The sequence below is a fragment of the Cygnus olor genome, chromosome 1 (assembly GCF_009769625.2).
Source record: "Cygnus olor isolate bCygOlo1 chromosome 1, bCygOlo1.pri.v2, whole genome shotgun sequence".
Lineage (NCBI taxonomy): Eukaryota > Metazoa > Chordata > Aves > Anseriformes > Anatidae > Cygnus > Cygnus olor.
Genome location: NC_049169.1, coordinates 78,372,879 through 78,397,072, shown reverse-complemented (window position 1 = coordinate 78,397,072; position 24,194 = coordinate 78,372,879). Strand labels below are relative to the sequence as shown.

The 24,194-nt window shown below is 39.3% G+C and overlaps 1 protein-coding gene across 2 annotated transcripts in view; it reads left to right on the top strand.

The window, feature by feature from the left end:
* The window catches only part of BCAT1 (branched chain amino acid transaminase 1), a 66,625-nt gene that overhangs the window by 31,770 nt on the left and 10,661 nt on the right, over positions 1–24,194 (top strand). For both annotated transcript variants that reach the window (XM_040565780.1, XM_040565785.1), the window contains exons 3-10: positions 3,532–3,732; positions 7,079–7,189; positions 8,054–8,173; positions 10,109–10,272; positions 12,831–12,973; positions 18,575–18,660; positions 20,597–20,737; positions 21,921–21,995. In XM_040565780.1, coding sequence (XP_040421714.1) covers positions 3,532–3,732; positions 7,079–7,189; positions 8,054–8,173; positions 10,109–10,272; positions 12,831–12,973; positions 18,575–18,660; positions 20,597–20,737; positions 21,921–21,995 — 1,041 coding nt within the window. The remainder of the gene's footprint in view (positions 1–3,531; positions 3,733–7,078; positions 7,190–8,053; positions 8,174–10,108; positions 10,273–12,830; positions 12,974–18,574; positions 18,661–20,596; positions 20,738–21,920; positions 21,996–24,194) is intronic.

Genomic DNA, 24,194 nt, shown 5'->3' with positions numbered 1-24,194 from the left:
AGCAGGGTTCTGGGTGGATCTTAATGCCAAACTTTAATGCTGCTTACAGGGCTGGGGCAATGTTGACAAAGCAAAGAAAGAAATGGCGATTTATAAAGGTCATAGGTGATGCCATGGCAGTACCGTGATAATTTTTTTAACAATGTAAAAGTAACAGGCATTGATACTTAATCAGTACTCCTGTATTAGTCAACTGCCCTTGCTCTGCTCTCTTTGTGCAGGTTCTTTTGTGTGTCCATTTTCCCTCCCACTGGTGCTGCTTGAACAACAGCAAAAAATGCTGGGGCAGGACTTCGGGGCAAGCTAAGTGAAAGGGGTCTGTTGGCCAGGTGAGGTGTTATGTAGGAGACTTATTGCTCAGGGACCTAAAAGAGGTTGAGGGTCCTGGAAATACTCTGTACCGCAGATGACACAGTGAGAAGGAGCACCCCAAGGTGGGCTCTCCAACCACCACCACCCTCAACTCCTTTATTTAAAATAAAAAATAATTTAAAAAATTCATTGCAGCACTTGATGGTGTCTTGACATAAAAAGCATTAGGGTTTTGCTCAGTAAAAGCAGAGAAAGAGAGAAATACAATAGAATGAATAAAGGGGGAAGATCCTTAAAAAAAGAATTGTGAATAGTAATGGCCAAAAATAAAATAAACTCTCAAGAGAGATTTAAATTATAACAGAATTTGTCAGCATTATGAGGATCAGGAAAATTGCCTTCTTGCATGTTTAATGATTGCTGCCCTATTACTCTGCACTTAAGCTTATTTTTGAGCCCTTTTGAAGGATGTTCCTACTGCTGTTTGAAGGGCAAGTCAGGTGTCCTACCTGATGTTGGGTCAGGTGTTTGCAAAATGCCTGAAAGAAAGGTGAAGAATAGGTTTTCCTGTTGCTGAAAGAGGTGAGAAACAGCAGGTCAGCTCCTTGTCCACAGTTTGCGGCTCCAGGAAGCTCTGTGGTCTGGGAAGCACTTGCTTCCTTTCAGGACAAGCGTCATAGGCTTTCTGCCATCAAGTGACTCAACCTGAAAGCTAGTCTGGTGATTTCTGTTTGTGACTGCAGAAGGTCCCCAGTCCTTGGGGCTGAGAGCCAAGCATCCTGGACTATTGCTCTGAGCCATAGGCACTGCTGTGGGACTGTCACACAGCAGTACCTGTTTTATTGAGCTTGCAGGAGCGAGTTCTTGGTCCGGCTCTTGTCTCTAATGAGCCAGAACAGGAGTGATTCTGGCTCTGGGCCCCTCTTTGTACTAGCTGTCAAAACACGGCAGTATGTTCATATTGAGTGACATATTTTATTAAATTATTACTCATGTTATAGAGACTCTTTCCAAGGATCTTTTGAACCTCATGTCTCCAAAGCTGGAGAATATCTTTTATGGCAAGATGACTTATTTGGTTAAATAAATCCAAACGCTCCCATGGGATTGTTTCTTTGCTTATGGCTGCAGCTTGCTACTCCTCTACATGTGCTTGTGGGCCCATCAGAAGGACCACATTAAAATCCTTCATCATTCTTGAAGTAAAGGCTATTTGTTAATACAGTTGAGCTTGCCAAACTGTATTATGAGAGCCGCCTTACAACTATTGTGCTGCGCCCAAACTGAGGAAGGGCAAAATGTGGCCATACAGGCAGAAATCAGCACATTGGTGGGATTTGTAAGGGGGACAAGCCTGAATATGGGGAACATATTCTTGTTCCCCGGGCCACATTCAGTGTCAGGATTAATTACCTTAACAAAATTGGACCTGACATAAGACTGAAGCTTTGACTTGAGGGAGTGCTATTAATACCCCTGGCAGTAGGAGGAATCTTTAGAAGCCATGATTCAAGCATTTCTGCCCTGAGATAAAGGCAAGGATGTAATTGTGTTCTACATCAGTACTTAAGCCCCATTGACATCCTACTCCTGCATAAGTGTTTCCCTGAGCACAGTATTGCATTGTGGATATATTGCAATGTGGATATATTGCAAACACTCCTTTGTGGCTTTTTATTTCCATCCATACTCTTCTGGTGTGATATCTTTGTTTTTTTTTTTTTCCAAGTGCATGATAAGAGGTTGTCAGGTAAAATTCATTTTTATTTTCAGGGCATCATTAGTGCTTTTCCCATTGAGCGTTCACTGTCAGCAGTACAAAGGGTACTCTCAAGAGTTAGAGTAACTGCTTTTCATCAGTTTATGATTAGTTCAACCAAGGCAATGCATACTGTAATATCTAGACAAGTCCTATAATTGGAGATAGTTTGAAACAAGCTTTTAGCTATTCATGTGCTCCAGCTCAAAGTTAATTTCACATCTAAGCCATTAGGGAAAACAAAAACAAAAACACCAATAAGAAACAGACCACTGTTATTAAAGACATCTTGAAAATCAGGTTGTTGACAGAGATGGTGCCTGCGTGTTGTTTCAAAAGCTGGGACTAGTTGTTCTTCATTTTGTAAAATATATGCAGGTCTGAAAAGCACAAGTTAGAAGTTAGTGTATCTCTGGCAGACCCTCCTTTTTAGTGTCCAGACAAGTAATTTGAAAAGAATCTGAAGTACTGCAGTATAGTCTGTTTATATGCACCCAGCATAGAGGAGTAAGGTTTTTGCTCTGGGTTCTGTAGTAAGGGTCAATGCTTTCTGAGTATGTTAGGAAAGAAAACGGAGCTTCAAATGGGATTTTTGAGTTCTTCCTTCACTCTCTGACCAGCACAGCTTAAATGCTCAGAAGCTGTAGAAAGAGAATGAGAGAAGTGGATCAAGACTGTCCACTTCATAGCTTTCTCCTGTTGTTTTGCCCCTATCTATCTATGAAGGGAAGTGACGTGCCAGAGATCCTGCTTTCCTTCTTCCTCTGCTGTTCTTTACAATGATTAACACTATATAAGCTACTATGAAAAACATTCACTCTCTCCTAACCAAAACCAATACAAAAAACTATGTTGTGTTTCTGCAGCTAGTCATGGCTCGTAAGGGAAAGTCTCTACTGTTAATCATGCAGGAAAACATTTAGCCTTCTTTGTGCTAATAGGATCTTTCTAGGAAAATACAAATGTGAATGAACAAACTGGTGCAAACCCAAGTAACCTGCTGACTCAGGTCTCTCACTCTGGTTTATGCATTAAAGGCAAATCAGTGCAACATACTTAGTTGCGAGGAGGATTAGGTTCTGATGATCAGCTTAAGTTCTGGGATACAGCATCTGGGAGTTTCTGGAACTTGTATAGATGTGTTAATCTGATTGTCCAAGAAATTTTCATCTGATAATTTTCTATTTGTGTGTCTGTGGTTTTTTTCCCACCTTGTGCTGCTTTCTTCACTTAAAAGTGCTTCAAAATATGTGAACAACTGATCTAAGCAGTACGTGTGTATGGGTGCATACATAATACGAATGCTCTGGCAACTACTTAGAGGTAGACACAATTAACAATTCTGTCTATAAATACCCCTGCAGATAAATATTGTATTTTTCCATGTTCACTGATGCAGGAGTATTTTTCAATCAGTCTGACTTAATACTTTATTACTTTGGGTTTCATGTTTTTTTCAGGCTTCAGACTTGGTTATCATACCAGCTACGACTTTCAAGGAAAAACCAGACCCCAATGGTCTGGTATTTGGAACTGTGTTCACTGATAATATGCTGATGATTGAATGGTCTTTGGCTTCAGGATGGGAGAAACCTTATATTAAACCACTTGAGAACCTCTCGTTGCATCCAGCCTCTTCATCTCTGCATTATGCTATAGAAGTGAGTACCCAAATCCCTTTGGAAACTGCTATTTTTTTTGATTAGTTTCTGAAAACTGTAACTTTCTAATACATGAACTATTACTGCCTTAGTGTTTGAGTTACATTTTGATCTGATAACCGATGCCCTTTCAGAATAATTCCCTATTTACAGCCAAGGGTATGTTTTATGTTGGTATAATTCAGAACCAGCTCTGGTCTGTGGATTCCAGCTCACTTAACTTCTTAGCCTAGTGAAGGTGAACCCTTTCCTGTATGGTGGCAAATTCATGTGAGAGTTCATGAGTGTTCTAGATCACTGACGGGATCAGTGCAATTGCTGTCATTGATGTGACATAATGAAGCCCTGGATAAGACTGTGTGAGATTCCAAGAGTAGCTTTAATTTGAGGACTGAACACGCGCTTTGTGAAATTTATTTTAAGCTGTTTTAAAGGCTTGTAGCTTGGATTGCAGGACAGACTAGACAGATGCTTGTTTGCACCTCCAAACAGGTCTGGAGAACTCTAAACAAATTCTGAGGCATCTGGCATATAGAAGTGTATTGACACAGAGAATATTCAGCAAGGAACTTTGGAAAGTGAAATGTTAAGTCGGAAACCAGCGTGGTTAATAGTTTCCGTGCTTAGCTACTTACTGTCTAAAGCTGCCTTTTGCGTCTCCAGAGCAGCTTCAGCACTACTCACATCTGTGTGAGAGCTTTGGTAGGGTGCACAGAGCTACCTGGGAGCATACAGGAGAAATGGAAGCCTGCTTCTCCTCCCATCTCTGTGTAGGTGGGAGTCTCTCCACTGAAGTTAGTGGAGTTTCTCGTGCTTCTTTATTATTCTTTTTTCTTTCTTTCTTTTTTTTTCTTTTTTTTTTAACCTCTAGTAAATTGGAAGGTTCGAGCTTTTCCCTGTTTGTTGTCCCTGTGCTCCTCCCTTCACCATTTTTTTTTTGTGCTTGCTGTTTTTTCCCACCTCGTTCCCAAAGGTCCTGTGTAAATTACAACAGGCCTCTGTGACTAATGCTGCAGCTCTTGATCTGCCCAAGGAGTAAGAAACCACGCTGGAGTCCCAGATCTATATTTCACTCTTAGTAGCATATTGCTTTAATGCTTGGCCTCTGGCCCAGTTTGAAGTCATTGCTAATATGAATATGCTCTTATTTTTTTTCCATTTTTTTTTTTTATTCTTTTACCCTTACTGCATCACGTTTCCTCTAGCCAAGAGGACAGACAGAGGAGAATCTGGTGCCAATGCTGTGGCTCAATGAATACACAGTGGGTATAAAAAAAAAAAAATGATGCATTTGGCATTCCCTCCCCTTTCTCCTTGCCTTCATGATGCAGTGTGATTGTCTGGATCTGCTGAACTCCAGATCCAGTTCCTGTGATGTACAGATGTCAGATAATATTGTTTGCACACCACTGTAGTAACCAACCATCAAGCAACCTATGGTGCAGTTGCTCTCATTCAAGATGGGCATTTGTGGAACACATCACTGTCTCCCTTTTTAATAAGTGTGAGGTTTTGCTGAGCTCTGGAAGGTTAAAAGTATTTTGGAACAAAGATTTGACAGCTTGAGTACGCTTTGTGTTTCAGTAATGATGTGATTCTTATTTCTCTCAAACCATTGATCGAATCTTAGTAGTAACATTCCTTCCTTTTCCCTCTCATTAAAATTTCTGTGAATGTCTTTGGAAGAAGGGTGGGGGGAAAAAACTGTTCTGTGATAAGAACTTGTAGCATTATAGAAATGTGGTATTAGTAACTGATTCAATCAAAATCATATCAAAGTATCAACCATTACACCAGCTGTGCCATTAGTGTTTTTTTTTTTCTTTGTAGCTACAATGTCTATCTTAGGAACAGTTTGTTTGTTTTGTTTTGTTGGTTTTGTTTTAATATCTGTGTACAAAGCTTTTAATAAGGTTGGTATTGCCATAGGAATAAGTTATATTTTGAAGGCAAAAAGTTCTGGGTTCTAATTCTGGTTCTCCTGCATAATTTGTGCGTGGCCTAAGGAAAACTGCCAGGATTCCTGCAACCCAGTTACAACACAATTAAAATTTGTCATGTGGAAAGACCTAACTCTGGACTGTACAAAAGCTTTCTAAACATTACATTTCACTGATCCTTATGGGAAAATATTGTAGAATGTAATAATAATGAAGCCTCGAGTATTCTATTAATATTACTTACACACAAATGTAAGAATCTTTTTCCATAATCAAAAAACTGCATATATAGCCTTCAACCATTTAGAATGAATTTGCAGGCATTTTTTGGGAAGCAGTCAGGAAGAAGTCTGAGGATACTGACAGAAGTGATGTAGTTACATTCATGGAACTTACAGTAAAAATTAATGTACAAAGAAATGCTTCAGAAAATAATTTCTAAAAATTGGAACTCTGTAAGCATGAATGAACATTTAGCACTTAATCCAAACAATATTTTTACATATGTATATATTAATATGTTTATATAATACATGTGTTATCTATCTATAACTGAAACTGGAAATTATCAAGCTGTAACTGCAAATAACTATGGATGTTTTGTGGGCATAAGTTTTTTATTATTTTTTATTTTTGCTGTGGTTAGAGGACACTGTAGAGTATTCTGCTGAGAGGGCAGGGTGGGATAAGAATTTCTGGTAAATTTATTGTCAGCATCAGTCATCCATGTTCTGCAGTTTGATGGGACAATACTGACAAATTTAAGTTTCCTTTTAAGTATAGATAAAACATTGCATACATTATTCCTCTAGTATAAAGCTGATGCACCTGTCTCACATGCTAACTAAACCCCCTTCTACAGCATAGGAGCGGATGGGAGACGTAAGTCACCGAGATTTTGCTATGACTACAGCAAGAACTGCAACAGACTTCCCTTAATTACCATATCAAACTCTTCTTGCCAAAATCTGTTTTGGACAGAGCCCTTATAAAGATTAGAATATATCATTGAATTCTATAGGCCTTTTTCATAAGGGAGAGTACTGTTTGGCTAAGCCTTAGATATCAGTCAGAATATAAGGGAGTAGTTAAGTCAAACGCATGCTACAAATTTTAATTGTTGTAACCAAATTATGAGAAGAATGTTTATCAGTAAGTTCCCTGGCAGAGAAAGATGTATCAGAAGCACGGACAAGTCATCTTTGTAATATAAACTTTGTAATACTATACCTCACAGGAGTGTGTTGCAAGGATTAACTAGTCAGCATTTATGCTTTGAGTACTGTGAGCAGGAAAGTGAAGTTCTTTCATTTCCAAACAGCATGTTCTACTTTTGCACAGGTCATCATGGGATAACATGCCTCAATTAATACCTGACTTCTTTTCCCTCCTTTTTGGCTTGGTAGTTGTTTGAAGGAATGAAGGCTTATCGAGGAGTAGATGGCAAAATCCGCCTGTTCCGGCCAAGCCTCAACATGGACAGGATGGCACGATCGGCAAGGCGAACAACTCTGCCAGTACGTAGCCAAGGCATCTTACTCTCCTTAAGTCAGAGTGTATTTTTATTTTCGGAGTGCAAATCTCTGAAACATTATGGTAGTGTAACGTTTATCAAGTATGCTAACTCTTGAATAGTTCTGTTAAACTCTAAGAGATCCTATTCAGTGAATGGTTGGAAGTTATTTTTTCTGTTAAATCAAAACAGTGTTTACCTTTCTGCATTGTGTCCCTACTGCCTCAGGTGTGCACAGTCTATTTCTGAGGGGTGAGCTCTGCAAGCATGCAGACAGCTTCTGTTTGCATGTAGACAGTTGATTAAATTGCTCTGTTGCTAGTGTTCTTGTTTTTTATCTCAGTTAAATCCTTGACCTCTGAGTGCCTTCACTTTTGGTTTTGCTAGAACTTCATGCTGCTTTTAAGTAGTTGTATATTGGCCAATGAATTTCTTCCCATGCTTATTAGCTTTGCAGTAAAACTGGGAGACTTGGTGCGCCCTTTGGATCTCTAACCCAAACCCCTTCTGCAGAAGAGATGTTGCTGGAGCTCACAGCACACTCTCGGAAGTGAGGGGGTTGGCTGCACAGGGAGTTCTTTCCATGTGCTTTGAAGGCAAGAAGGGTCAATAGCTCCTTTTTCCTAACTCAGGAGGATGCTTTGTAGCAGCAGGAGGGCATTTGGGATAATGAATAAGAAGGCACAGAGGCGAAGACTGTAGGATTTTAAATGGGATCTTAAAGAAATGAATTCAAGGAAGGTGGTGTAGTCCTATGAAACCCTATGGGCTGAGGAAGTGTTCCCCTTAACATATGGATCTAAAGGACTACAGGTTTTTCAGGTTATATTTCTCTGTTTTCTTTTCTCCCTTTGCTTTTCCTTCCCAGAGTTTTGACCAGAATGAGCTGTTGGAGTGCATCCGGAAACTTGTGGAAGTAGAAAAGGAGTGGGTTCCATACTCAACTGCTGCCAGCCTGTATATCCGTCCTACCTTAATTGGAACTGAGGTTTTAAACTTTCTTTTTCATTCTTAATTTTTGTGTATTTAAGCACAAAGCAAAATCCTTCATCCATAAAGGCAAATATGCAGCAGTTGGTAGGCAACAGTATTGCATTTCAGGGACAATTTGTTTTTATGTTCTTTACCTCTGAGTTAGTCACCTGTAGCTATACTTCACAAATTTATGTTGACCACACCACCATCTAGTGGATATACTGATTCAGATTACAGAAAGTAAAGTGAATCATTTGTTCTAGGAAATTACAGTAAAACCTAAATTCTATTTGTTTTTGTATTGTAAGTATAAATGCCTTTTATACGGTAATGTATGCCTTTAAAATATTAACAATCAGGGGAGTATGTGAGAGTACAGAAGTTAGAAGCAGGAAGTGTATTTTAATTAAAACATTATTTTTTTTAGCAGCAGCAAGAGAGAAAGCTAGAGTGGTAGATCATAGGACAAAGAAACTAAAGAACTTGTGGTTCCCAACTAGACAAGTCACTTTTCTGCAATATCCATATCCTTATGTAGCTAGCATACGTGAGCACTATACACACGTGTTCTAGGACTTCATTAACTTAAAGTCTGTAAACTAGTTGCAGATTTGGGGATGGAAGGATCACCACTCAGCAACCATAAAGTGTTAATATTAAGAGGTTTTTCTCTTTCATTTTTTTTGGAAATTCTTCTGCTGTTGAGATTTGTTTCAATCAAACAAAATTACTGACCTTTTTTGAATCAGACCAGTTAGAAAACCCAGTCTCCTTTTATATTTTGAATAATTGTGTAAGAATGATGAAAAATACCAAGACCTCAATTATTTAATGTTTATTTTGTTAAAAGTTTTGCTGAAAGAGTAAGGTGGACAGAAATCAAAAGCACCCTCTTTACACCTGAGGAAGGCTTATGTGAAGTTTCCAGTAGTTCCATGTTTACCTTTTTATTTCCCCCCTTACTTCCCAGTCTAGCTTCATGTGCCTTGTGCACAGTATTTTGCTTAAAACTTTTGTCCAAGTCTTCTTTAGAAGAATTCAGTTCAATAATTACTAGTAGTAGTAGTGGAGACTTAACATTAGAACCCAAGGATGAGCTTGTTCTTTTTAGGAGACTAGTTCCTCTGAGTGGAGAGGAAATAGTAGCCCAAACAGCTGCCTGTAAGATCCCAAGAATTGCATATGGTCCAGAGTCTCCAGAGGTCCCTTCCAACCTCAACCATTTTGTGATCACTCTAGAGCTTTGCCAAGTATCATATAGATAAGCAGAGTCTTCAGCTGGAGAATTCAGACCTTGACCAGTGTCAGGCTTTTCACCTCTGTCTTCAGGTGTTGATAGTGATGACTTGAAGCATGAGAAGCCATCTCTCCGAAGGGGTAGGGGAAAAAGTGGTACATTCCAGATTATTTTCTGTCCTGCTGTGTGAACTGTTTCCAGTAGACAAATCATTTTAGATTGTCACAGAGCCAGCACCTGACTCTACCAATGCCAGTTCTAATTGGCATTGGCTGATTCTCATCACTAATATAGCTGACAGTGGTTTTTCCGCCATTGCTATTGCTCATGGTGGTCCTTGCCTCCCCAAAAGATTTTGCAGACTACTGCTCTAATTAATTCATATAATTATATAGTGTTTTTTCTTGAGGTAGTTTCTGAATTCTCAAAAGCTTGAGATGATTTGAGAAGATTAAAATAATATTTAGACAAGTGAAAGAGCTGTAAATGAGTGGTGACAGTGCATAAAACTAGTGTTGTCATGTTGCTTGGGATGGGGGGGAAGTTATATAAATATTTCTTCTTCATTGCAGAACTTTGCATTTTTTAGGTAAAAGCACTCCACTGCTGCAATTTCTCAGAAAGCAGTATTTCAGAAGCTAATTTTGCAGCATCTGATGTTTGGAGTGAAGTAAACCTGTAACTTTACTTGTTTACATTCCTTATTTTCAGCCTTCTCTTGGAGTGAAGAAGCCAACTAAAGCCCTACTGTATGTCATACTGAGCCCTGTGGGCCCTTACTTCGCAAGTGGAAGCTTTAGTCCAATATCATTATGGGCAGATCCAAAATATGTAAGAGCCTGGAAAGGAGGAACAGGGGACTGCAAACTGGGAGGGTAAGAAAACCTGATTCTGCATTTGTACGGAATCTATCTCCACATACCACATATCTCCACATATCCAAAGGAGATGTGTTTTTTAGTGAAGTGTCTAATCCAGCAGAAGTAGAGGTATTAGATGTAGCAGTTAAGCAAACGATATACTATGACAAAGACTTCAAAGTAGTCTTTTATGAATATTACCTATACAATTCAGTTGTGTATTTTGTTTGGATACTACAGTCAACTGGGCTACGGGGCGAGACAATTTTTACAGGCTCTCAGGCTGAGGAACTGGACCTGGAAGGTGTCCATGTAGTACTTTGGCTCATTTCCCTTGCAGAAGTTGACACTGAAGATATCACTTCTGTGATGCAGCTTTCAGTATAGCGGTCTGCTGCCAACCAGGCAGTGAGCAGCATTTACTGCTGACCTCCATCTTTGGCAGACTGTCCTGACAAGCCATCTGCAGTTAGCTAGGGGAGTATGGGTGTTTCTGGAAAAGCATGAGACAATTAGCTGTGTATATGTGACTGTGGTCTGGCAGTTTTCTGCTGAACTAGGCTGAAGTGCCACTTAGGTAGAAACATAATTGTGTACGTCCAACTACTTGAGTTGTCAGAATTAAGCTGCTTAGGGCTTGACTGGAGCAAGCAACTTGGATGTGGCTAAATAAATGACTTAATTGTGCAAATGTGGTCTTTGGTTTAAGCAAGGCTTTTTGTATTTACCTGAGAGTTTCTTTTCTAGGCAGGAAGTTAATAGCTGTCAAGTGCTGCTCAGCTGAGCTACTAGAATAATCAAATGGCAAGAAAAGAGCTTTTCTACCTTTGGTCTGATGCTCTGAGATTTTGACCTCCTACTTGTTGCTTTTTGTTGAGTTTGAGAAATATTTTGTTTCCTGTGCGTTCTTTCATCAGCTGTTAAAAAGAGAATACTCTGGAGTCACTGTTGATTTGATTTGCAATTGTGGCCCAGAGCTGAGACCTGAATTGCAGTGCAGTCTGCACTTTGGGGCTGCTGACTTGGGGGTTTGATGGTTGTTGAACATCAGAAGTGAAAGGGTTTTTTTGGTTGGTGTTTTTTTTTGTCTTTTTTTTTGTTGTTGTTGTTTTGTTTTCCTCCCAGAGCAGCTACAGGGTGAACATAAATTATGTAGTTAAGTTCATCCTGTAGGCAGCATTTTAGGAAAACACTTGCCCCTCAAGGATGTGAAATTCATCAAGGCTAATCTGCAGCTCCTAGAGCTACTGAAAAAAATAAGTTCACAGAATCACAGAATTGTAGGGGTTGCAAGGCACCTCTAGAGATCATCGGGTCCAACCCCCCTGCCAAAGCAGGTTCCCTAGAGCAGGTTGCCCAGGTAGGCGTCCAGATGGTTCTTGAATATCTCCAGAGAAGGAGACTCCACAACCTCCCTGGGCAGCCTGTTCCAATGCTCTGTCACCCTCACCGTGAAGAAGTTCTTTCGCATGTTGGTGTGGAACTTCCTGTGATCCATTTTGTGGCCATTGCCCCTTGTTCTGCCCCCACAAACCACTGGAAAGAGGTTGGCCATATCCCTCTGTCTCCCACAGTTAAGATATTTGTAAACATTAATAAGATCCCCTCTCAGACTTCTTTTCTCAAGGCTGAACAGACCCAGGTCTCTCAGTCTTTCCTCATAGGGAAGATGCTCCAGGTCCCGTATCATCTTTGTGGCCCTCTGCTGGACTCTTTCCAGGAGATCCCTGTCTTTTTTGTGCCAGTGAGCCCATAACTGGACGCAGTACTCCGGGTGAGGCCTGACTAGGGCAGAGTAGAGAGGGAGGATCACCTCCATTAACCTGTTGGCCACACTCCTTTTAATGCACGCCAGGATCCCATTGGCCTTCTTGGCCACCAGGGCACACTGCTGGCTCATGGTCAACCTGTCGTCCACCAGGACCCCAGGTCCTTCTCTGCAGAGCTCCTCTCCAGCAGGTCATCCCCCAGCCTGTACTGATACATGTGGTTGTTCATTCCCAGGTGCAGGACTCTACACTTGCTCTTGTTAAACTAGTTCTGTGAATGTAAACTAGTAACAAGAACTTGTGAACTAGTTCTTGTTAAACTAGTTCTGTGAATGTTTTTTTACTAGAAAAGAAATAGCTTACCTCTGAAGATTCTGTATTCCAAGAGGTCTAACTACTCATCTGTTCACTTGACATATATGAGATTAGGTGGATAGTTTTGGTTTTGCCTTTTTTAAACCATGCGCTGAATGAGAATTACTGCATCTGTCCAGGATTCCAACCGCTAAATAAAGATGAATCCTTTACTAAGGTGTCTAATTGCAATGATTAGAACATCCAGAAAATGGAACAAGAATTATTTCTGAGAAAATTTGGATGGATATATTTGAGCTGTTGATGCTACTTAGTCCTTCAAAATTTTGGGTTGTAGATACAAAATGATCTAGTAAAAAAACAGTGAAGTACTTCTAACGGAAAATGAGCCCTTTTCAATAAAGGACATGGGCACTGAACCTTGCACAGAAATAAGAAAATACCCAATGAGATACTCATATGTTTGCTCTTTCTTTTTGTTTCTGAAAGGAATTATGGTTCTTCTATTTATGCCCAGCAAGAAGCCCTGGAGTTAGGCTGCCAGCAGGTTCTGTGGCTCTATGGAGAAGATCACCAAATAACTGAAGTTGGAACAATGAATTTGTTTCTCTACTGGATAAATGAAGATGGAGGTATAGTGACACACAGCATGAAAACTATTAGAGTAGACAGTTGGGATCATAAGGCAGGTATTCATATTCTATGTACAAGGCTTCTAGAAGCTAATTGGACCCCCAGAATGCCAGCCGTCATCCACTTCTTCATCTTAGTGGGATAGTTACCTCCTTCCATAATCCACAAAATGATTGTTAGAGTGTCAATCATAAATTTTTAATGAAATGACTTAACAAAGGGAATGTCTATTCCCTTCTGAGGGCTTATAGGTGAGTTCTACCATTATGAAAGAGGAGATTCCAGAGCAGCCATGAGCAATGCCTAACAAATAACATACTTAAACAGCTGAACCATCCACATGCTCAGAAGGACAGAGTCTAGTCACGTATGGGTAGCATAGCAGATTTGCTGTCAATTTTAACTGTGTGCTTTATCTTGGAGATGTCAGAAATAATGCACATATACTAAAGCCACTTTATGGCTGTGCAACTCTTCAAACTCTTCCTTTGCGTGTGGGTTTTTCCCATCATCACTTTCCAGCAAGTCGCATGTTTCAGAAGCATGACCAAAAGTGCTTCAGCATCTAGCTGATAAAGCGCTCAGCTCTTTCTTTGAAGAATTTGAATGTCCAATGAAGGCAGACAGAAATGTGTCAGTCAGCATTCTACGTCACTGGTGTTCAAATGATACTTTCAAGATATGCCATTCTTATAGCAGTGTTTAACTTTTTGCATCTACACCTCTGAGCAGTGTACATGTTGCTTAGAAAACTATCTAGTTAATAAGCAGACATCTATTTAGGCATCTTGGAAACACCCACTGGGCATGCAAGTATTCAGTGCTTAAGAACAAATAGTTGCACCTGACTACTGGCTTAGAAGACTACATAAGTTTGAGTCCTTAGAAGAATGAGCCAGAATATATGGTGGTGAATGGAAGGACACCTCCTGATTTCCATGAGTGCTGGTCCTCCATGAAAATTGTCACTGAATTTTTGCATGGCAGCATATGCAGGGTTTAGACTCTGATTTAGTCATAGTGCCGTGGGTATCCTTGAAAACTGGCATTTTTCTGACAGTGCTCATCTGCAGTATAGAGACAGCTTTCTGTGGGGACAGCAGCATGCTTTGGATAGTGTAGTGTAATGGGAATGCAGCTACTTGACTCCTATCTCCAGTTTCATTACTTGTTCTTCTGCAAACTCTTTACCATTTCTGAAGGAGTGAAATGATGTTTTCTCATTGTTGAATAAGTCTGTGAAGTCTTGTGGATGAAACTGTAAATATGAGCAATCTCGTTGTTATAACAGCAGTGGACTTGTCAGTGTACTTAGATGGCTGAATTCACGCCTTTTGTAACTTCACTAGAGACATGAAAATAGATTTTGGCTCATTTTGTCCAGGGAAAGGACAGTGAAAGGGGGACATAATTAGAATTCAATGTTCTCATTGTACTTAAACCAGGAATATGCTAGAATTATCCAGCTGCAGCACCGTACTGTTCCAAAGATCTGCCAATCACTGTATTACCAGCGCACCGCTGAATAGTACCATTGTGAGGTGGCCGTAGCAAACAACTTGTAATTCATGCCACCCAGGCTAACTGTGTACTGGCAAACCTGCCATTTCACGCAACATGGTCATTAGCATCATTGGAGCACTTTGCTCTCTTCCAGTGTGTTGATTAATGCTTAATTTATGATATCTTTGGTTGAAAATCACTCTTGCTGCCAATATGTGCTATCCTATATCTGCCTTATAGCTTTACATAGTGATTTTAAGTGTTTGCTATTATTTTCTCTCACTTCACAACAGATACTTAGGCTGTGTTTTTGTTTTGTTATGCAAATTCTGCAGCTGAGAGAGAGAGTGATCTAACACAAAAAAGTGAGGCAGAAATTGCAAATCATCATCAAAAGGAAAATGCCCCTGTTTGTGTGTTAAGAGGTCACTGTAGGATAGTCTGAATGTGTTCTACGTGGTGTGTAACAAACCAAGGACCCAGCTCAGTAAAGTCCACTCTAAAGAACATCCATGCTTCCAATGACAGCAGGCTTTTTTTTGTAAGCCTTTGCTATATATTTTCAGTTACAGCATTGTGACTAAACATGACACATTGTCTTAGGTAGTGAGGGAGCCTGGAAAAATGTCTCATTTGTAACATTGTGGAGGAAGTTGTAGGAAATTAAGTAATTTCTTGTAAAATTATATGATATGCTGTATGCTACTTTTGTGTTCCCCCGTTCCTCTGGTTGAGGCTTGTGATATGACCAAATCTGGATCAATGCTGTTGCATAAATAAGGGAGCATGATATTCCATTCGTCAATAACTATTTATAGTTTATGTTCACAAAATGAAAATTTTGTTCACCCTGCTGTACTGTCCACCTGCCTCTTCAGAGTACATAACAGTCCCAAGAGGCTGTTAACACTAAACCTCTTATTTCCTTTGATAATGCTTTTTCTTCTTCCTAGAACGTAAGCTTGACTTTGTGGAAAACATTAAAATTTAAATGTATGTCCAACCTGAAGGTTGCTAACTATGAAATCTGTACACATTTGCCAAAAATTCAGTTTCTTAAGAGTGATTTGGAACCATTTGGGCTCTACTTCTAGCTTTACTGTTAAGGCACTGTGAAAAGCAATCAGGCATTATTTACTTTTTTGTGTTGTTATTAAAATGGGAATTAATAGCACCCACTTCAAAACAGCATACATAGGGTTAAAAATTTTAAAGGACTTACTAGAACACTCAGGTAAAATAACATGCAAGCTTGATTACTGTTCTGTAAGTGGAGAATTATTTCTGCTGTGGGAGTATGTTGTGTAAGTAGACTACTAACAATGTAATTATTGTTTCTTCTGCTCTAATAGAAGTTCATAGCAAAAGCATGGAGGGAAGAGCAGCATGAATGATACGGCAGACAAAGAAAAGGAGAGAAGTAATTGAGGAAAGGAAATCAGCAGAGATGAAAAGGTGGAATGATTGCATGAGGGGAGAGTAGAAGAAAAGCCTAAGGGAAATAAGGAGAAGAAAGAAATAGAAAGGTCCAGAACAAATTTGGAACAAAAGTCAGCCATTCACACCCATGAAACCAGGGTTCACTGGGTTCTCATTGACCCTGAAGTTCACTTCATATACATTATCATTTTGGTAAATTTCTCTGCATTGTTGTTGTTTGACTAGTACTGAAGGCATCCCATGTTTGGAATATTATCTGCTGTATGTTCGTAAATGCAGGTGTGTTAAAATTGAAGCTATGTAAAATGCAAGAGTTCATTTTAAAAATACCTTTAAACTCTCCGTGGGAGTTCCATTGTTATGTCATGCCTATACCATGTCTGGTGCAATGGGTCACTGGACTTAAACTGCTACTATTATAACAAGTAATAACAATAGTCAAAAGAAGAGAAACCCCAACATTTTCCTTTAAATGTTGTTTTACCCTTTTCTTACTGCTATAAATTCTAAGGCTCCTAGCCCACCAAAATAACTCGGAAGGCAAACTGACCCTGAGCTCACAGCCTGCATTCCTGGAGATGGACAATCTGGTGTCACATGGAGCCTGCTTTGGCATCGATTCACAGAGAGAACAAACATTTTGGCGTGCCTTGTTGTATAGTATTATCAGCTCTGCCAGATACCCAGGGGAGCAAATGTTCTTTAGGTGGCCCTAGGCTGGTAGGCATCATATGTATACTTGACAAAATTATACAGAACAGGTTGTTTGAAACATTATGAGACTCCCATGTCCTGTCTGCTCAGTGCTGTTTGGGGGATGGTCTGACCTGGCATCTTTTCAAAATGGCTCAAATCAATTAATAAGCTTTGTTGAACTTAAACGGGTTCTGGCCAAGATTTGTAGCAAAAGCACCAGAAAGAGAATGTTATCAGGTATGTAGTAACAAACTTTGGTATTAAGGTCCATGTTATTTGAAGCTTTCTGCTAGAGAAAGACTTGTATATGACTGTGTCTGCAGAGTCCATAGCAGGTGAGGTTGAAAATGCACTGTCAGCTTTCTACTGTTCAGAATGGAGGTCTGTGGCTCATGGAAAGTTTTCAAGTCCTCTTCTTTTGGTAGCTGTGCCAGAATTAGGATGTGATGGGCATCGTGATTAGGAGTGAAGAACTTTGTATTGTTCCTGACTACACGAGAAAGAAGAGACCACTGCTGTGCTTAGGAATCTGAGATAGGTTAGGGAATGGTACTACTGGTGAGTCAAACTAGAGCAGAATGTATATAGCCTAATCTAGGGCAGCTCATTACACGTTTTGAGATGATAGTTTATGTCGATTACATATGTGTGTGTGGATCCTCATAAAAGGAATGTGGAAGCATAGGTTGGAAAAAACATCTGTTTATTAATATAAATACATCCAGAGTTGGTTGCATTAAAAAGTAACAGACGTTTCCCAAGAGAATGGACAATGAGTAGCAGATTCAATGAACAATTCCATTTATTATCCTTTGTTCTTCTATTCCACCCCAGCTCCCAAAGTCCTGAGGAGGAGAGACAGCATGCTGTAGTCAGCCTGGAGCTGTGTATGCACTAGCTGCCAGGCAGTGTTTGTGCACACATTATCTATCTGACTGCTGCAAACAGGGTGTTCAGCTGCTAAGTTCAAACTGGTCTCTCTCAATGCAAGGATGAATAGCATGTTTCTCTCTTCTACCCAGCTGCAAATTCTTGCAGGACCTTAAGAGATTTTTTACGGCTGCTCCTTCTTCAAGACTGGTTCAAACAGGCCTAGATTCAGTGATTGCTTGCCATGAAGGGTAAAGGGGCATAACGACAACATAAAGATGCATATCTTGTTCTTTGATTTGTTCTTACCTAGGTGACAAAAAAAATCATGGTTTGTGGATTTAATGAGCTGGATAATGTTCAACAAAAATAGGGGATCCTCAACGGGAAGGGAAAATGGTTAGAAAAAAATATGGAGAGTATTCCTGAAAGACCCACTGACTGTAAATTTAAGTATTTACCAAGCATGAATCACCATGTATTACTGTTTCATTAGTTAGTGTTGGATGAACATTTATCTTTTTTATCTAAGAGGAAAGATCATTAAGGAGGTCTCTTTTCAAAATGCATTTGGCAAGGTTTTTACTGCTTTGCTAATTCAGTAAATGAGCTTCAAAATTCCTGGCAAATGTTTCATAATAATGTTTGGAATACTGAACCCCATATTCCTAAATAAGCTAAAGTGGTTCAGGGAAAGTCATGATCTTCCCTGGCATTATTATGCCTGGCTTTCCCTTGTGTCTCTCTAGTCTGAGTTTGAAGACTGAGCTGTTCAGTGGTTCCCAATAACTGTTCAGTGAATCCATTATTATGGAATAATGCTGAGGAATAAATCTTACTACTAGCCTTTACCATGTATTTATTAATATATTAAATGTATTTATTCCCTGTCCACTCATGTGTAGTCAAAAGGTTTCAAACACTCAACAGTAATGTGTTGGAGTTGAATTTGAGCAGTTTGTGTTCACAGAACTCTGAAAAATGTTGCATCTTACAGGGTAGAAAACATTTCTGATAACATTCAACAAGTTTTTGATTTTCATTTTTGGTGGTTTTTGACTTTTTTGTTTAATTTCTCTTGTATTTGACAGAAAACGAACTGGCAACCCCACCTTTAGATGGCATCATCCTTCCAGGAGTGACAAGACAGAGCATTTTGGATCTGGCACGCAACTGGGTGAGTGTTTTGACCTTTCCGATAATGGTTTCAAACATCATGTTATAACATCTACAAAAATATGTATTTCTGCTCTTCAGTATCTGGAAGTTCAACTGGTCTAGTCAAATCCATTAACCTAAATGGGAACTAACAAGCATATTGGTTCATAGATTCCTAGCAACTTCATCAGAATACCCAAAACTGTCACAGAGAACAATAATGAGCTTGTTAAAGTAGCTTCATATAGTATTTAATGTGAAAATTGTCATTAAATCCACTAGTACCAACAACATCAAGCAAGGATAGAAACAATTACCTTGTGTGACCACAGCTATACTTTAGTTATCAACACTGTCTGCCTGTCTCTCCACTTATTTCTCATGGTTGCACCCTTACTCCTAATAGCTAGCATGAAGCCTAAAATTAACCCACAATCTTAGTCATCTATCTGCTTACAGATTCCAATTGTGTAATGTACCCATCCCAAGTACCTATATGGCACTTGAATGGACTAGCTCATATCTTAAAATGCAGGGAACTCTTCACTCTGCCTGTACTGTATTTGATCGTACCTTGGTAAAAATACCATACAGCCAAAGGTTCATTTAGCCCATCCTCCTGTTTCCTGGTTTTGCCCAGGGTTATGTTCAGGGAGGAATAACAGGAATAAGGTAGGCATGTGTGACACTTTTCCCTTGGTGTTCTCTAAGCTTCCAACTGCCTGTAGTTGAAAAACTTCCTGAAATACAGTTTGCAGTTGAATGTAATGAAGAGAGCTAAGCATAATGAAGAGAGCTAAGCACGCGCTTCATGGGGTACATATGTCGCTTGTTGATCTATATTGGACTCTCATGCATCTTTACTCATACTAGTACTACTGTGATCTAGATTAAAACTAGTATAGATATGCACATGCACCTCTCAGACTTGTCTCCTTTACAAGACAGACAGGTATTCCTGGTTGCTAGGGCCTGTCAGTGAGACATCAGAGTCTCTCTCACATCAGTGCTCATGAATAATTAGGTGTCTTCTACTCTCTCAAAAATCGTTCTTATCTTCCTGTCCTCCATTTACTAACCTATCTGAAACCTTGCTTACATGGTGTCCCTGCCTTTCTCTTGAAATGCTGTCTTTTCCAGAGCTAATCACATTTCTTTGCTCTCTTTTGCACCTCTGTTCCATGTTTAAAAGCTTGCATATAAAGCAAGGGCTAAACTTTAGTTTGGCCTGGTAGGACGATAAAGTCTACATAAAGCCATGACTTGAATGTTACAAAGGTCAGTGTTTACTATTGCTCTTTAAAAGCTTTCCCTCAATCAGTTGCTATTCGTTCTTCAACACTTATAGAAGGTAAACTTTTTTTCCTTTTTAAAGACTGTCCAATGTGAATTGCTTTATGCATACCTGCAGTACAGTTAATTTCTGTAGGTGACAACTGCATGCAGACTGCAGGGTAAAATTTCACCAGGTGTTACAGAAAAGTACTGCATCCAGCTGGCATTACAGGTGGAATTAACAAATGGTATTTTGCTTAGGAATCGTCCAAGAGTGGGATGGAAAGTTCTTGTACAAGAGTCGTTTTTGTACAAACTTCTGCACTCTAGAGACCATAAGTAGTCAGATCCTGTGTCACATAACCCATGACAAATTCTGCTGTATTATTCCCTAATGCAATATTTGACATTGTGTGCCAAATCAAAAGGAAGTGCCACTTAGTCATCAGCATTCTACCTGCCAAATCACTGGCTTCCTTTTTGTTAGAGTCTATCTTGTGTGATACTACGAGGTTGGAAAAGATCACAAAATCACAGCCAAAACTTAGCTGGTTGCAACCGGACTAAGTAAAAATACGAGATAGTTCTATTAGAGATGTTTCAACCATGGAAAACAAACAACAACAAACACCATAATTTGTTAAACTTTTTACAATTTCTGTTTGATTCTTCTTGTGCAGGGAGAATTTAAAGTGTCTGAGCGATACATCACCATGAGTGACCTGACAGCTGCCTTGGAAGAGAACAGAGTGAAGGAGATGTTTGGTGCTGGAACAGCCTGTATTGTATGTCCTATCTCCAAAATTTTGTACAAGGGCAAGGTAAGATGGTTTTTTTGGCCTCTCCAGAATTTTCTCATAATGAATTGTAGTCAAAAGAAAAACAAAACAATCAAGCAAAACAAAACAAAACAAAAACCACAACCAACAACAAAGAAACCCACAAATGAGGTAGAAAAAGAGTGCTGCCTGAGGCTTGTAAAAAGATGGACAGTGTCAGTATGTTATTTGCCAAATGAGTTACTAGTATGTTGTCAGAATAGGGCATTCCCTCTCATCTTCTGTTTGTCTGTTTTCTTAGTTAAAATCACAAAATCTCAGTTCCTGAAAATAAGTGTAATAGTTCCCAGCCTGTTTGGAAATAGAGAAAAATAAATTCTTCAGCCTTCCTGTTATTGAGCATTTTTTCAAAAATATCAGGCTTCTGAGATAGGTGAGGAAGGGAACGATTTCTTCAGGGAACCAAATTTTTGACCCACTGCATTTTTTCTTCCTTAAGTTCATCTCTTTGTCGCCCCTCATGCCAGGGAGCACTGCTCTGATGGAAGAGCTGTGTCAGGAGGATGCCCATCTTCTTCTATCTATTATATACAATGTTGGAGATTTCTCCTGTACAAGTGGAATTCCACAGGATAATTCTTCAGCCTATTGGGCTGACTTGATGCTGTTAAATCAGAGCAAAGTTAGTTCACAAGGCTGGGGAATTTCAGCTGAACATATGGGAGTGTTTTGTTGCATCAAATATGAGAAGTACAGTAAAAGTATGTAAAGTGATAATTCTTGAATTAGTAAAATGGAAAAAATGTACTGATATTATCATGTGGTAAGATAATATGAGACATCCAGGTGCAGAGTACTGATAAGTAGTGTGGATTACTGTATGTAGCGGTTCTGCCTTTGCCTGTACAATTAACTGTCTGTTTTGGATGGATCTTTTGGAAGGCTTAGATTGGCATTTGTTCAAAAACAGCATGACAGTACAACTAATTTAACTTTTCAATGGCTGAGCATGCTCTCCTATAAAAACATTACAACAAACCTTACCTACTTTTAAGGAGGACTAGGAAGCTTGATAAATACTTATTCAAATCCTTGTTGACCCAAAGGGATTTATATTTATATAAAGCCATTATTATATGTTATTTTCTCTTTCTCTTCTCTCTCCATCTTATCTCCCTTCCATCTTCTCCACTTCCCCACCCCAACCTTCTTTACTCATTGTTAGCATTTGCACATTCCATCTATGGAGAATGGACCTCAGTTAACAACCCGATTCCTGAATAAGCTGAGTGATATCCAGGTAAGATGTTTGCTCTTCTTTAACCACGTCAAATAATAAAAGGTGACAATATGAAAACATTGGAAACAAATATTTTTAATAATGGCGCTATAGGCATAGTATTATGTCTTAGTTTGCTGTGGTTGATCTATCATTTTCTCAAGATGAAAAAAAAGTTATATGGATGGAGAGTGGTATATTTTTTCCCTTGATCTTCCAAACTGGGTATTGTTGCAAGATATTACTGTTACCCGTAAAAATCCAGTACAGTTGTTACAAGCTTCCCTTTGAAGGGAAAAATAGATGAAGCATCTTAATAACCACAATCATAGATGAGTATGGGCTAATCAATAAAGAGATATGTGAAGTAGTAAGCACTCACTAGGTACAGCAAGCTGATCATTTCTGTTTCTCAGTACTTTCCAATCACAAGGCCACCTCTTGTTCTTAAAACAGTTTCTTCCTCTGTGATTTGCTAAATATCACATTCTATATGGAATCTCTGATTGTCCTGCATGTCTGGGCATGGAAATCAATATTGTTTCTTTTACCATAAATGAGCAGAACATGATGACCCTCCTTATTTTATTTGACTGTTTTCTTTTCCTTTTTTTTAGGGTACTTAATAATGTGGGGGATTTGGGGATAGGAGTAGGTATTGGTAAGTTGCTAGGCCCTTTATTTTAGATTTGATAGTAGTAGCTGTTTGCCGGTGTTGTCATGATTTTTCATCTGATAGTTACTGCTCTGCATTCTTAGCTTTTGGCTCAAGGAGGTTCTTAGACTTGTTACTAAAATTTTTATCTTCCTGCCAGTGAACACTGAGTTCTGTTGCAGTACCCAGCAACTGTATGGATCCCTTAAAATAATCAGAACTTCTTAAGACAGATCCTAAAACTGAATTTTCTGTTTTACAGGCCTTTTATGAGTGTGTAGAAATAATCTGACACAGGGTTCTTTTGGTATTCTTCTTTAGTCTTGCTTCTCTACATATTTTTAAAGTTCACAGGTACTGGTCTCCAACATAACCACATTTTTTTTAACTTTCAAATATTTTCTAAGACTGGTAGCTCAAATATTGCAGCAAAACCACTTGACTGTTTTTCACTAGAAGGATGACAAGATCGATGTCTTTTCTTTTTCAGCATTGCTGGCTCAATAAAGAAGTCCTGATATTGTGTTACTTTTGTGTTGGTGGCTGAGTTAACTTTCATGGAAGGCAAAAAGATGCTCTTCCTGCCACATTTCTGTTGTTTCAGCTCTGCCAACTATAATGGCTTGTGATCTGTATCTTTCTCTTTAAAGACTAGGACTGACAGCTAGGAAGAAGCATAGGCATCTTTGGTTCTAAATTTTATGATTTGTTGAGGGAAGGGAGAGGCTTAGTACTCTGTGTTCCTAGGTCAATTATATATAATATTTTTATCATCTCAGTACACGAGAAAGGCTACACCATAGACTCTCTCCAGAATCCTGCATACCACAGTCCCATTTCATCTTTCTCATCCCTAAGTGCCTAATAGACCACATCACTGTTGGTGTCCATCACTTTATTCTTCTTCTTGCCATCTGTCTGGTTTTATGTCAGGGACAGGCTATGGACTGTGTAATTTTATTGATATACTTTTTATTGTGATATATACTGATCACCGTTCCATAGTGCTCTGCTCTGTTAAAGATATCTTGTTAGTATGTCAAGGATCTTTAACATCTATTATCATTTGTGTAATTCTTGTGTTATCTTCTGATGTCTACGTCATGCTTTTGAAAGCTAAGTTAGGGCCTTCAACAATGTATGGTCAGTTTGAGTCTCCACAGATCGCTTCTAACTGCAGTCATGGAACAGCTCGGCATCAGAAAGAGTTCAGGCCAGTTCTAGCACCTTCTTTTTGAACATTGTGTGTGAGGAGTTAGGTACTGCTTTAGCCGTTTGTATTACAAGACAAGCAAGTCCATTCTGTAGAAGAATGGATTGTGAAATCCAGAGTTGTTTCAGAAGACTGCAGTGGAATATGGGTCTTCCTCCCCTGGCCAGTAGATAGTGAGTCAAGATAAATCAAGATAGATTTATCCAACTTGTTCCCTGAGGTTACCTTCCTTCCCTGCTACCCCTCTCCTCCTTGCCCATCCTCAGCTTTCCCTTTTCCCTCAAGGCTCAGGAGGAGGCTGAAAAATATGCATTGCTTCTAACTTTTATCTTCTTTGGACCTTTATACATTA